The 15,739-nt window shown below is 38.6% G+C and overlaps 1 protein-coding gene across 4 annotated transcripts in view; it reads right to left on the bottom strand.

Annotated features, from left to right (window-relative positions):
* RBPMS (RNA binding protein, mRNA processing factor) overlaps positions 1-15,739 on the bottom strand; it is a 157,108-nt gene that overhangs the window by 48,267 nt on the left and 93,102 nt on the right. For all 4 annotated transcript variants that reach the window (XM_081046782.1, XM_081046785.1, XM_081046783.1 and 1 more), the window contains exon 5: positions 12,102-12,252. In XM_081046782.1, coding sequence (XP_080902908.1) covers positions 12,102-12,252 — 151 coding nt within the window. The remainder of the gene's footprint in view (positions 1-12,101; positions 12,253-15,739) is intronic.

Below are 15,739 nucleotides of genomic sequence, written 5' to 3'. Positions count from 1 at the left end.
GTTTGGCTATGTAACTTGGTATAATCTTCATATAGGGCTATTTGGCAAATATGTAAAATGTTTTTTAAATTTCATGAAATACATCAAATAACCAAGACAATAACTAAATATAAAAAGAAATAGGCAATTAACTAGTAGATCTTGGTAAAGATAATTGATGGCTGTTAACATTACAAAAGGAGAGACAACTAATCATTATGTGCCTCCTGCTGGAAGTACATATTGTCTTCCCACCCCCAATTCTAACATGAATTTGATCAAGCCTTTACAACTAACTATTAATTTACAGAAAATTCAAAAACAGGAACATGTCAAACAGTACCACAGAGACGCAATAAACAACATCCACACTATAGGCAGTTAAGAGGACAAACAATCTGGGTTCCTCAACACACAGGATGCAAGGAAAACGAGAAAGAACACAGAGATTACTATATTAGAAGAGATTTAAGAGACCAACCAAAACGTAAAGATGGTCTAGATATAAATCTTGTTTTAAACAAACTGTTAAAAACATTATGCCAAAAATCTCTCTACTTCTGTGTATGTTTGAAATTTTCCATAATAAAAAGTTAAAAATAAAACTTTGGGAGATCACCATTAAAAATGGTAACCCTGAACGATAACAATCAACGTACAAATGTCTCTATTTTCTCATCTGTCCTCTTGGATGATTATTCCCCCACTCACTAGAAAGCAACACACCAACAGACAGCTATGATGTCACAATTTCTGTCTATCCTAAGTAAAATGCAATTTATGGACTTTGTAAGAGCCCAGGAATGAAGAAAAGAAAAAGGTACTTCTAGATGAACCGCATTCCCAGTGACACACCAAATGACACTGCGGTTAAGCTTTAAGCTTCAAGTCCTCCTGGTAGAGCAATACCATTTGCAATGTGCTATTATGGTTAATATATTTCAAAGCACATTATCTCATTCCCACTACAGCTCAGTGAGGTCAGGCAGAACAGGGAGTTTCTCATTATATGAAAGACAAACCACCAACCGAGAGGGATGCTCTTATCCATTTTGAGGAGGAAAAAAGAAAACAACTGCCACCTTCTTTGTCAACCAAATGATGAAGAAATTATCCACTGAAAAATAACCACACTAGTCAAGAAAGCACTGTTATTCTGACACAGATATATCAGTAAGAAATAGACAGATGGAAAAATACCACTGTTTGAACCTTTCAAATCAAATCTAATCACTGTCAAATTAAATGGCCAATGAATATATGACAAGAAATTAACTTTATTAATAAACCATAATGCCATGCCATTTTTGCCTATCAGACAGAATGAAACAGTTTATATATAATGATATATCCAGAAGAATGGGAGAGACAGGGAAATAGGCATTCTCATTCCAAAGTGCCTACTAAGTTTCCATCTTTGTGTCAGGCACCACACTTGTTGATGGAATCAATCTACTCTTTATAAACAAGATGAAAAGGACAAGTAAGTTTAGCTTCAGACTCAAATGTCTAGTCTTTTGGAAGAAAAAGTTAGTGAACCCAAACAGATCATAATGGAATGACAGATTCATACGGTCTTGATTCTAGAAAGCCACCAAATTTTCAATAGTATTAAAGAGGGTGCAAAGAAACAACCGAATGGCTTATACAAACAAAGAGAAAAATGTCAAACAAACCCACCCAAATCACTGAGTGTCTTCCCGTCTACACATTCCAGCGCAGGGACCAAGGTCAGGTGTTAAAACAAGCAGAGGAGACATGTTCCAGGAATCCTCCATCAATGGCACACTGCTACAACGCTAACATTCCACACTAATCTAAATATTTAACTTTCTGCCCCCTGAGCTTATTTTAAAGCATTTAGTCAATATCATTGCTCAGTCTGTTTTATGTTTATTTTATGTGCATAATTCAAAGACATTCTTTTTATGAGATAAATTTCATTTCCTTTTGATGAGCATTCTGGCTGTTACATGTCCCACCTTAACATTTTAGTTTAATTTCATTGGGGGAAAGTACTAGACATGTAAAACTACTTTTCATTATTCTTCTGCTCAAGTATTCTTAAATTAAGAGGAAAATAGCCAATCCTTTATAACTACTAATAACCTCAGTGTTCTTCTACTGAAGTGCCTAATTAAGGAATCTGAATAATTTATTTTAAAATCTATTTTTTTTCTAAAATTCTTATCCTCGGTAAGGTTGTAGAAGTGGCCTTTCTGTGGATAAAAAAGTAGCTCTGACTAGGTAAACAGCCAAAGAAATTCATTCTAGTCCGGCGATGATAGGTCATATCGAGCACCAGGGGAGGCCCATGGACAAAGGCGCACTAATCCAGTCCTGCACCGCCAGGCAGAGAGCCCATCATTCCCCAAATGAGGGACATTCAAAGGCTCTACCCACTGAAAAGTCCTGGAATTTCCTTCGGTCAAATGGAAAGAAAAGGATGCCGCCCCTTCCCTGTCCCCAGGCATCAGAAAAAGTAATGACTGCAATACACTGAAATACCTTGAGAATAGAAAAACACAAATTCACAGGGAATGCAAAAAGGAAAGAAAAGCAACAAACAAAACCCCCCACAAAGCAGTGATCACTAATGCAGATAACCAAGCATCAATCCCTTATGCTCAAAATTGGCAATGAAAAGGAAAGAACCAACCATTGAGCTTTTTTGTTTTGTTTTGTTTTGGATGAACTAACTATATTTCAGGGTAAACAAACAGAATTAGGAAAATCATCATTTTCAACTCCCAATCAAGTAATGAGGTCACGATCAGTGGATGAAACCACGTAAGTGATGCCGATAGGGCCCTTTCCAATGGAGGCGCTGTGCCGTTAATACCTGAATCCACAGGTCCATCTTAGCATCACTGAACAGAAAGCCCAAACACTGGTTACTTCCTATCGCAGTACCCCAGGAAGCACACAGCACCGCCTCTGATATAGCCTTGACAAAAAACATGAACTTGAATTTAACCAAACCTTTCAAATCGAATCAAGCCTTTCAATTTGCAGTAAATAGAGGGACACAGGAACAAGTACAAGGATACCTTAAAAGGAAGCAAACAGAAAAACCCAGGAGGGTTTTTTTCTCAGGAAGGCTGACACTTTTTCAACAAATCAATGGCATAAAAAAGGATGAGTAGGGGAGGGGAAATTGCTCTAGATTGAAAGACATTTAAGAGACATAACTAAATACAATATTGACATCATAGGAACAATTCAACAGTAAAAAAACTAAGGAGGAGAAGAAAGAAATTTAAAAAGCAAGTTGTGGTGAGATCTTGGTAACTGTTAAACATGAATAATGGGTTCCTGGGGTTGATTATACTATTCTCTCTATATTTTGGTATGTTTGAAAACAGACAGAGGGAGATACACTCCCCGAAGCAAAAATGGAACAAAACTTCGAGATACCAATCTCTTCTGTATTGTGGCAAAAAAAGTTTCTTCTGTAATGTTCCAAAGGAGACACCTACTCCATGAGATGGGGTCCATGAGATTATTAAGTGAAATAATAAATACTTCCTTTATCAGTTCGCTTATTTCATAAGTGCTTATCTCTGATGACTAAAGCAGTGTGCTGGTGAGATGTAGTCTGTGACGGAGTGAAAAATCTGGAATGGTTTCCTCCTGTTCACAAAACAAAACCTGTCACCCAGAGTGTATGCATTTCCTATATTGCTACAATTTCTCTGTCTAATGTTGTCACCCTCTATTTCCTTCTGTGCAGCTTTTCAGCCTCACCGGATCTTTTGTGATCCCTTTCCTCCTATACCTACAGTTTCATCTTCAAGTCAGCCATGCCTGAAATCTCTAGATCCTTTTGCACTCTCTGCTTATTAAAATCTTTCTCACCTTCAGCTACCAGGTCAACAGACCTCCATGTCTTTTCCCATTCTTTCCGTAATTACCAGTTTCATCATTATCTGTACCTTCAATTTAGCACCTTTTCTGCCTTCTATTGCAGTCATTTACAGGCCTGTTTCCCATACTAAAGTGTACATGCCATAAGAGCAGAACTTTGCCCTTATTCAGCTTTTTATCTCTCATCCCCCCTCAAATGTTTGTTAAACCCAAGAGAGAAAACTGGAACACGAAGTCACCATAATAACCAGTACAGAGCTGGTAATGTTTGACCAGCTTGATCTCCTTGACCTCCTGAGAGATACTTAATTAAAAGATAGAAAGACACTCCTCCACTCTCAGCCACCAATTAGACTACTTTGTTCAAGTAGAGATGCTGCTTCTGGTTCCAGCGCCATCATTTCTCTAAAATCCTAGTGGCCATACACACTGTGGAATGAAAAGGAGGAGGATGAAAGGACCTACCTGCATTTGCACTGACTACATTACACCTCAAGCCTGAGATTTTTCACTTTTAACTCTCCAAGCAACCACCACTTCTACTAGTCTTTTCCCCAAGGAAAAGAGCCTTGGTTATAGGGTATTCTTTCATTATAAATCAGCTATCTATTTACTAATGTGCAAAAGTGAGTCTTAGAGCTGAGAAGGAAAGCAGGTTATCAATCAGAACAGCATGTAGTGTATAACCCTATTCATATAAATGTCAATATGTGTATATTGGTATGGCTGCTCATCACAAATGTGAAAATGCTTATCTCTGGGTAAGTGAGGTTATTTTCTAAATACATATGTAGATGTTAAATAAAAGTGGTCATATTAAAAACCAATGAACACAAGGAAAGCGATACATTTTTAAGCGATACGATATTTTTAAAACTATGTTAAAATATCTTAAACCTTTGTGTTTTTTAAAAAACCATTTTATTTATAAAGTTGTATGTTAAAAAATACAAAGGAAATATAATAGAATTTAATAGCATGTGTCTTTAGGTTTAGGAACTTAAAAACATTAATTTTCCCCCCTTTTATATCTTTTCCAAGTTTCTTAAAATAAGCTTATTATATTTGAACCCCATTTGGTAATGGGGTGTGGTGGTATGGCAGGGGAAGGTTAAACATTTTTGAAAGGTCCTTAGTGCAGATCCATTCCCCTAAGAAGGTTCTCAGGATGAGTCGGCGGCAAATTCTCCAGCTCCTCCAACCACATTGTGCAGTTACTCTTGGGCTGGTCTTTAGAAAATAAGTGGCAGAAGCAGACACCCCTCATCAAAGCTGAGGCTGGCACACAAGCCTGCAGGGCCCTGGGCACTGCTTCCCTCCAGTCTAGCTCTGAATGGCTTTAGCTGCTGTACCGAACTTAATCACCTGCCCCAAACCTAGTAGCCATCTGGTAACTGCAGGTCTCCATGCCCACTCCACTCAACCAGAACAAAATGTTAACTTTAAAAATGTTTAAGACCAGTGGTTTTTAAACTTTAGTTTCGATACCCCTTTACACGAGTAAATATTATTGAAGACATCAAAGAACTTTTGTTTATGTAGGTTATATCAATTGATGTTTACCATATTAAAAATTAAAACTTTAAAAAATTTCAAAAATATTTATTAATCCATTAAATAACCAGACCCATTACATATTAAAATAGAATGTTTTATGAAAAACGACATATCCCAAAACAAACAAGGAAAAACTTTAGTTGTACATTTTTGCAAACTTTTTTAGTACAATAGAACCCCCTTATCTGTGTTTTCGCTTTCTGTGGTTTTAGTTACCCATGGTCAACTGTGGTCCAAAAATATTAAACGGAAAATTCCAGAAGTAAGCAATTGATAAGTTTAAATTGCACGCCATTCTGAGTATCTTAGTTCATCTCATTACATAGGCACTGTATCATCTCACAGCATCGCAAGAAGGGTGATAACAGTACAATAACATATTTTGAGAGACCACATTCACATTAATTCTTATTTGTATATTGTTATAGTTATTCTATCTTATTATTAGTTATTGTTGTTAATCTTATGGTGCCTAATTTATAAGTTAAACTTTATCGTGTGTGTACACACACACACACACACACACACACACATATTAAAAAACATAGTATATAGGGTTTAGTACTATCTGTAATTTCAGACATTCACTGGAGGTCTTGGGACATATCCCCCATGGATAAGGGAGGACTGCTGTATCTGGTTTAACAGAAGATAATTGGATTCTCATACCTGCTTCTAATATGAAAAAAATGGCCTCTAGGAAGGAATATGTTATTATATTTTATAAGCAACTGTGGCTATTCCTTATTTATTATTAAGGTTTATGTGCTTTCAAGGTATTATTAAATTATTGTTAAATTTAATTACTAAATTATTAAGGTTATACACATTAAGCAAAAACTAAGAATGTGTGGAGGTTTGAAGAGAAGACAGAGGTGGAGGTGGGCCTATAAACATTGGTGTGGCTCAGTAAATGTTTGATCCTTCTTTTTAAAAGGAAAACAGTGTTTTTGCTTTGTCAAAGTAGGATATATGTAGAAATAAACATTAGTTTACGTCTCTGGTTTTTAACAGTATTTTGCCGTCATTATTGACTGTAGTTTTGTTTGATGTTTCTATTTCTCAGAGCGCCCAGGGGTCTAAGCCCCTGGTGCCCTTATACATATCCTGAATGGCAAAGACACATCCTGAGTCTTGACAATAGGCCTTTCTCTGTGATGGGACAATCAGGCCCACATGTGCCTGGAGGAGGGGTGTTGGAGGAGGGGCGTGGTGACGATGTCCAGAGAACGCTCAGTGGGTTACCCAATCATTATGAAGTCTCATTACACAGAATGAAAGCACTGGCGTATTTCTGTGAACTCACTTCTGGTAGCTTCAAACTGGTCCACAACAAGGACAGAATCCCTAGCCTCAGAGGGAATCCATGCCTCAGAGGGAATGGGCCCATGAGTTAAATAAGTACAATCCTGCAAGCTCAGCTTCCACACTTTGATGTCCTCATCTCCTTTGCGCTCAGCAGCCAGCTGCCTCCTGTCTGCTCCCTGTGTCCATCTCCTGGCCTCTTTCCTGTACTTCTACCCAATGCCTCTGACTGCCCAGAGTCCTCGTTACAGTCTTTCTCCAGAACTTCCTTTTCATACTTGGGCTTCCCTCCTAGCCGGGGTCAGTGCTGGATAAAAGGGAAATTCCAGTGGTGCGGCAGGAAAACTAGGAAGTGGTCTGATTATTCACCAAAGGGTTATGTGCTTTCCAGGTATTTAAGAGTATCCATTGAACAGAGCATCCTTTTGGTTTCAGAGGGGCTGAGAGTGGTACAAGGGAGGGGGAGAAGATTATGAGTAGGAAGGGCAGCTTAATTTTAAAATTCCTGGCTTTGTCGATGATTCTCAAACTTGGAAATGCATCAGAATCATCCAAAGAGCTTTTAAAAACGCAAAGCTTAAGTCCCAGACCAGACCTGTAGAATCAGAATCCTGGGGTTAGACTAGAGAAATCTGAATTCCTGCAAAGTTCTAGAGCCTTCTAATATTTGCACCATAAAACTTGAACTTAAAGGAGAGGATCTATCTAATCTGAGTAAAGGCTCTTAAGTGTTGGCTGCCTCCACCTTTAAGAACTATTATAATATGGTATGCTACAAACAATATAAACAGATCAAGAGCGCATAACCTATTAAATTCTATATGTATTAGGACAAAAACCTAACAAATTTGCCACATTAAATATGTGCATTTTATTGTATCCCAATCATACTCAATAACACTGTAAATTTTTAAAGTTCCAAATGAAAAAGCATAATAAAATCTGTGGCATCTTTTAAAATTTTTCACATGTATTTCTAGATGCTGAGCATACAAAGACAGAAAAACTGTAAGATCTCACAACTATGAGAGTTAAAAAGCACATAAACGTACACATTCTTACACACACTTATTATCAGTCACTGAGTACTCACTATGTGGCCCCTCTTCTAACTTTTACATATGTCAATGAATTCAATCCTCACAACCCTACGGGTGGGTACAATTATTATTGCCATTATATAGATAAGACAGAGAGGTTAAGTAACAAGACCAAAGTTAACAAAATTAATAAAGCGACAGGCCAGAATTTAAATCCAGGCTCTATCACTTGATGTTATTCATGTTCTCAGGCTGCCATCACAAAATACCACAGACTGGGTGGCTTAACCACTAGAAATTTCTCACAGCTGTAGAGGCTGGAAGTCCCAGATCAAGTTGTGGGCAGGTGTAGCTTCTCCTGAGGCTTCTGCCCTTGGCATGCAGTGCCTGTTCACTGTGTCCTCACAGGGCCTTTCCTCTGTGGGAGTGCACCCCGGTCTCTTTTTCTTCATATAAGGACACTACCATATTGGAATAGGGCCACCCTACGGGCCTCATTTACATTTAAGCACCTCTTGATATGGTTACTGGGGGTTGGGACCTCAACGTATAAATTTAGTGAGAACACAATTCAATCCATAACACCTCATGACTGTATAACCTCAAGAAAGTTACTGAACCTTCCTACGCCTCAGTCTCATCAACTGTAAAATAGTGTTACAGGGAATCAAATGAGATCATTCCCATCAAATGGTTAGCAAAGTGTCTGGCATCATCGTATAGATGAGGAAAACAACTGAGACAGATGGTGGCTTGCCCTGTTTACAAGTAGTGTAAGTGGAGTTCTTACACTACAGAACACCACCTTTCTGTACAACCAAATGCACAATCTAGGAGAATTTTAGATTTTCTGCATCTCTAACTTCTTGCTTTCTCACAGTGTTTTTTTTTTACTTTATTACATACAAGGGAGTAAGAGAAGCTCAAATTAATAAAAATTTAGTTAGGGAAGTCTACTACTTTCCTGGAATCCATGCAAATTTCATTCATCCTTTCTCCTAATTTGCAAAGACAATTGGCTATAGTCACACAGTGACAGTACCTTATAATAGCAATACCTATTTTTTAACTATTAGGAAAGAAAAGCAACTCAATGCTTTTTTAAAAAATTAAGATTGTATTTTACATTTGCCTAGTACTCTACACATATTACACCCATTTAATCCTCAAAACAATTTTATATCGTTTTATTTAGCTCTAAAACAATCACGTGAAGAAGGAATTCTTCCCATTTTATAGCTGAGGGAACAGGAGCACAGCAAGGTTAAATGTTTTTCTTTAATGTCACAAAGCTTGAAAATACCGTGTTTCCCCGAAAATAAGACCTAGCTGGACCATCAGCTCTAATGCGTCTTTTGGAACAAAAATTAATATTAAGACCCGGTCTTGTATAATATTATAATATAATATGTTATAATATAATATATTAAGACCAGGTCATAATATAATATAATATAAATATAATCACCAGGTCTTATATTAATTTTTGCTCCAAAAGACGCATTAGAGCTGATGGTCTGGCCAGGTCTTATTTTCGAGGAAGCACAGTAACTGGCACAGGCAGAATTATCACTGACATCTTCAAGTCTAAGTCCAAGGTTCTCCACTGAGGCCACCCTCCCTCTACCTTTGCGAGTTGCAATATCTGGTTTTCTCGATTTTCATGCTTAGCACAAACAGAGCAGGTGCTCAGCAAATAAGACAGTCTAATTTGGGGCAACCCAGACTAAGCTGCAAGGAATCTTCCACATCCTTTGTACAGCCAAGTTTCCTGACAATACTGACCTCCACCAACCCCTTGGACAACAGCTCTTCTAAAGCAGCAACCAGAGTCCCCTTCTTCCCTAGTGCTAGCATGCTGGATGCTCATTTAAGTTCAACAGATATTTGAGAAATGAGAGTGCAAGTAAATACTTGTTGTATAATCGAATCATAACAAATTCTTCCTTTAGTGATGGCAATGGGTGCTTTTCAGTCACCAGCATATAAAACACATCAACAAAAATCATTTATTTAAAAAAAACAAACCCCTCTCTATCATGGACTACAACAGAGACGCCTACAGGGCTTTTCCGACCCCAAATTCTATTCATTCCATGTCAGCCCATTCCTGACAGGTGATTAAACCAACCACCTTGAGCACCAATTATGGGCACAATGCAATAGTATTTCCCAGTTCAGAACCAGCACAGTGTTCTTAGGCTGGGGTATGCTTCCAGGAAAGCAACAATTCCGCATATGTGACAGGGAAGTCCACAGTTCCCAGCGGGAACTGTAATGGGTGATAAGGCCGATCTGAGTCACAGAGGAACTGCTGTTTGTCAAGGCCCCTATGTCATAAAAATAAGCTATATTAAGACAAATCGTGCTAACTTTTATTTTCTCAAGAATATATTGCTGTTTGGATTTTTTTTTTTTTAACTTCAAGTTTGTTTTGCCACGAGCAGCCAGGCATGTTCTGACCCCGCCATGGAAACTATCCGACCACTTCTGAACTATTGTGTACACATGGAAGGGACGTAGGCAGAGCCAGCCAGAGCCGAGCCGGCCAGAACAGCGTCCTACACTCTGTTTTAAGCTCTAACGTAACTTCAGGAACTTGTGATGTCCAGTTTGTTCATTTCTATTGCTTTTGTGTATCCTATTGTGAACTGGCCATTACCTCCTGGCTACCTATTTCACAGAGCTGTTATAGCAGATTTAAAATAAATATTTGAGCTCCCAGAAATAGCATTCAATAAAGACCTGAAGGGATAAAGTATTGCAAGCATTACGGTTCCTGTCTGAATTACTCTTTCCAATGTACTCTGAGATCTGAGGCAGGCAGGTAAAATCACTAGGAAAGAGTCACGAGTAGTAACTCTCTAGAAAAGAGTTATCTTTTCTAAATTAAGGTATCCTACATATACTCTTTTTGGATGCCTTAATCAAGAGAGAAATTTCAGACAAAAATGAAGAGGCATACAAATGGAATAATTCTGAAAACAGCTAAATTAAAATATTAATTATCTACTCATGACTGTAATTAATATTCTTTATTAAACATATGCAATATATGAGGCACTGAGCTAGATGCTGAAAGGACACAGAATCATATAAGAAATGTCCATATGTCCTCCTAGAGTGCTACTGCACCAGAAGATGAAACTTTCATTTAGCTTTCCTTCCCAAATAAACAAAGGTTTGAAGTTTCCCTAGGACATGGAAGAACAAAACTTTTTCTCTATTATTACTCTGTGGCTTCATAGAACATTTTTCGAACACACTGGGGGAGAAACTCTTTTATCTATTAGTTTCCATCAACAAGCAGCAGCTTTCTCAAGAGTGACTGAGCTACAGAATGACTATAAATTCCACAAAAACCTGATTAAATCTGACAGGCACATGACGGGGGGAGAAAGGAACCCACGTGACCTTCAATTTCAATACGAAAAGTTGAAACGTATTATCAGAGAAAGCAGGAAGATGCAGATCATGTGGTCTGGAAAGAAGATCAAAAATGATAGGACAGAAATATTCCAAATAACAGCAAGTCACTTGGGATTCTCGGAATGCCCTGCCATATTAAATCACATACGGCTATGCAAAGAAAGGAGCAGTTAAAGCCTATCTCATGCCTCCCTTCTTCTACTGACTGAGCTTGAGAAAAAAAATTAAGACAACCTTTTAAGTTATTCAATCAAAGGCAGAAATTGTAGGCTGGACATTTAAAAGAATAAACTCATGAGATGGGGTAAAAGACTTGTTTAGCAATTAGTTAGTCCTTACCCAATTAATTTAAAACAAAGTCCCACATTTCCTTAAAGCTTTACTGGTATTAGTTTGCTGGAATTGATTGTTCCAATATATACAATTTCGTGTGTGTGTTTACTTTTCCTCCCTCTATATTTATGGCTAAACTGTTCTCAAAAATAGAACTTCTTAATATCTGCTTCTTCCACTTTTAATATCCTATTTTCCCAAAGCCACAGAACTGATGTTCTTCAACAAATAAAGGGAATACTGAGAACCAGCTCTCGTGTCCAAGGATGAGGAAATAAAAAGAGTTTATGCTCCAAAGCAAATAGGGCATACTCACGATAAGGTCAAGATCACATTAAAAGAATCTACAGCACATCAAACAAAATTTTGTGCTTATAGTTCTGATCAAGCCGAACCATCTTTCAGGACCGCCAATCCCAAACAAGATTGCCGTATTTGGAATTCAGACAGCAAGAATGGGCAGCTTCTTCATAGAAATGGAAAATGACACTTGGCCAGCTCTCTGTCCCATGGTATAATCTCACATGCAGCGCACGAACAATTCTTAGTCATTCATTTTTTTTCTTACAAATGAAAAGTAGATCAACTTACATGGCTCTCTGGCAATGAACTGAGGTACAGTGTTGGGCAGAGGAGTACTGGGGTTTGGAGTCCCTACTAGTTTGTTCTTGGCCATCTTCGTGTTTGCCTTTGCAAACTCTAGTCGTAGTGTTTGCGGAATTTCAGGATCAAAGCGGATGCCCTTTGGAAATAGAGAACAAATGGAAGATGTTTTCATTTCCTTAGAGTCAAACCGGAATGGTGACAAAATAAACAAACCAGTAAACCCTGGCCTATCAAAAAAAAAGGGGGGGGTCAGCAAGAGCTCTCATTCTCACTGTTTACACAGAATACACGAAAACCATAACACAACATGTCCAGAAAGTCAGGGAGATTTAGTTTACTTAATTTTCAGTTACATGGGTTTTTAAGTTTCCTTCATGGTTTTTCTTCTCGGACAAAAACATTCAAGTTCAAATTTTAAATCTGTACCAGCAAATTCCTTGCACAGTTAAAAACCTCAGTTAATGGCTATCAATAAGAATAAAAGAATTATTGTAAAGCCCTATACAATACTAGAAAGTCTAATACCTGAAATCCCAAAAGGCCTAGGCTTGACCAGTGTTCTGACACTGACTTAAAATAATGTAATTCCTCAATACCTTAGCTTTATCACCTATGAGAGGAAAACATTCCATCCCTTTCTAAGGAGAGCTTTCATAATGGCGATACATGTACTCTGAGTTATTAAGAAGACAGAAACTAAACAGTTATAAGATATCAATATAACGAGTACAATTTATTTCTAGTTAACTTATACATTTATATAAAATCTGAATGTCTTGATGTGGTTAAGTCCTGATTTTGATTATAGCTGGCTTATTAGCTACATGGATAGAGAAACAGGTTATATGGGCCAAAGAGAGGATAGTAATTTCAATTACCCTTGACCCTAGTAGTACAGTTTGCCTAAAACAAAACATATTCAATAAAATAAATCACAAACGCTATAAAACACAAGATTTAGGGCAAGATAAGTCTATTTTGAAACCCTCCCACTATACAAGAATGCCTCCATTGCTAAGCATGACAAATCATCTCATGATATCTATGTCCAATAACATGGATTCTGAACCCAAACAATAGTACCAAAAAGACATCCCAATATAGTGCATGAATGTACATCCAAATCAGATTAGGTCACATGTTTGTCTGTATACGTTCTGGAAAAGGAGTGGAGTCCTGAAAATGAGTATGCTAAAAAAACAGGTGGGCCTGTGGACCCCCAAACCCCCCTTCTTCTTCTTAATTAGCTTGAAGGAAAGAAAGAGCAATTTCCACAAGAAATTAGCAAGAATCTCTGGCTCTGCAGATCAGGATGAACAACTCTGAACTTCACAGGCTGAGCTCCAAAGACGGGAGGGAAGAACCTCTGACTGGATGGTAAGGACGATAAGAGAAATGAGGTGGGGGGAAGGGGTCGGAAAGAGAGACTCAGGGAGATACCACACAAAGCCGCACACCCCTCATCCTCAGATGTCCTGGAGTGGGTGGAATTTCTGTCTGAGCCTGATTTACTCATTCTCTGAGAAGAAACCAATTGAAGGTGGCAAACAGGTAGGGGTGGACAGGAAGAAAAGAAATCTACTTGTGCAGCCATAACCAACAACAAAAAGGAAAAAGGGGGTGCCAGTTACATGAAACATAAAAATAAATTCTTTAACTGGTCTCAGTTTTAGTTTTGTTTTAATTTGGAAAACCTTAGTATTATCTTGCCAAAAACATACCTAAAGAAAAAGAATAAAGCAGCATTCTGAAGGATTTGCCCTCCATCCACTTCCACTTAAGAACATTTTACTCTGTCAACGCTAATATCATAACAGAATAAATTATTCCCAAATATGGCCCTGAAGAGCTGTGGTCTTTGCTGGGAGGCAGGCGCAGACCCTGGCTGTCACGGAAAGGTAGCTGTGCTAGATGGTAGCACTCGTGTATTCACATCACACACCTTCAGCCACACAGAGTAACAGCCTGCCATCGATTTCAGGGTGTCCTCGCTGGCACTAAACACCAGTGTTCCTAAACCTGAGCCCACATCTATCTACCTGAGCACCGTGGCCACGGCCATGGTAACGCGAGACCATGCTGAGACCTGTCGGTAGTCCTCTGGAGCTCCGGGCCTCAGGTGGTACGGCTGCACCTCTGAATTCTAGGCCTCAGCTTTGTCACTGCTGCTCCAGAGCCAGCTGAGGCCCCTCAGTGCGCTTGCCTCTTACACAACCTGGGCTGGTGGCTCGGGTCCTAAAACATGCTGAACGGAGTCTCTGCCACTTCCCACCCCCCTCTTCATACCCTTCCTCCCCATTTGAGCTAAAATAACACCACCATCATGTTCCAAATCAAAGTTCCAGCTCCTTATTAAAAAAAAAAAAAAAAAAACTCAGAAGTTAAAATGACCTAATTTGTTTGGCAGCATAGTCAGAGACTGGAGGCTTAGAATACAAGTCACATTCCTCTAACATCTTTAGCAGCAATACCATATTTGGTAATCAATATCCTGCTCAGCTCAGTTTCTATCCACAGGGATTAGCCAAGCCCAAAACATTTTAAATGCTCAAGGATGATGAAGAGGAGGCAGAGGGGGTGGAGTAGGGAGAACATGGAAGTGAAGAGGAAGAAAAGAAAAAGAGGAAAGATGAAAAAGAGGGAGGCAGATAAGGAGGAGACGTGAAAAAACAAACAAACAAAAAACCTTGTGCTTTTAATTAAAGCCCAAAAAGATTATTCTCTGGCCACAGTGACTTCACATTAAATGCTGTCAGGATAAAATTACTGCCAAGTCAAAGGGGAAATCTATGCCGTTCAAAATCAACTTTTTCCTTTCTTGCCTATAATTCACCAAAATCCTTCTTATAATGAACAGAAATGTTTCCTGTTGTAAATGTTGTCTTATTTACATGGTAACCAGAAAGCACAGTTTCTGGATATCAGTATGATATCGATTTGAGAATAAACAGTTACTTAGAAACAACCGAATCTGACTACCTAGAGGGACAGTCAACAGTCTCTTCAAGATGCTCTGAAACATTGTGATCAAAGCAACACAGGTTCACTACGATCTACAAAGGCTGAACTCTCAAGGCAGGGCCAACTCTGGGAGGTATAAAGACACTGTTGGTAAATAATATATACTAAGTGGTCTAATATATGTAAGACTATACCAGGGCGGTTTCAAATCCACATGCTTATCTGTTATAGACTGAATGTTGTGCCCTCCTAAAAATCCTGTTGAACCCCAAAGTGATGGTATTTGGAGGTGGGGCCTTTGAAAGTAATTAGGTTTAAATGAGGTCATGAGGGTGGGGCCCCTATGACGGAATTAGTGCCCTTGGAAAAAGAGACACCAGAGATCTCTCTTGCCAAGAGCAGACACCAAGGAAAGGCCATGTGAGCACACAGAGAGAAGGTGGCTGGCTGTAAGCCAGGAGGAGGGCCCTCTCCAGACACTGCATCTGTTGGTAACTTGCTCTTAGACTTTCTAGCTTCCAGAAATGAGAGAATTAATGTCTGTTGTTTAAGCCTGTTGTTGTTTAAGCATACACAGTCTATGTGTGGTATTTTGTTACTGCAGCCTGAACTGACTAAGATACCATGCTAACAGTTTTCTTTATTGGGCCATAGTTCCTAAA

Source organism: Rhinolophus hipposideros (assembly GCF_964194185.1).
Source record: "Rhinolophus hipposideros genome assembly, chromosome: 4".
Lineage (NCBI taxonomy): Eukaryota > Metazoa > Chordata > Mammalia > Chiroptera > Rhinolophidae > Rhinolophus > Rhinolophus hipposideros.
Note: the sequence above shows the minus strand (reverse complement) of the source record. Positions and strands in the feature narration are given on the sequence as shown.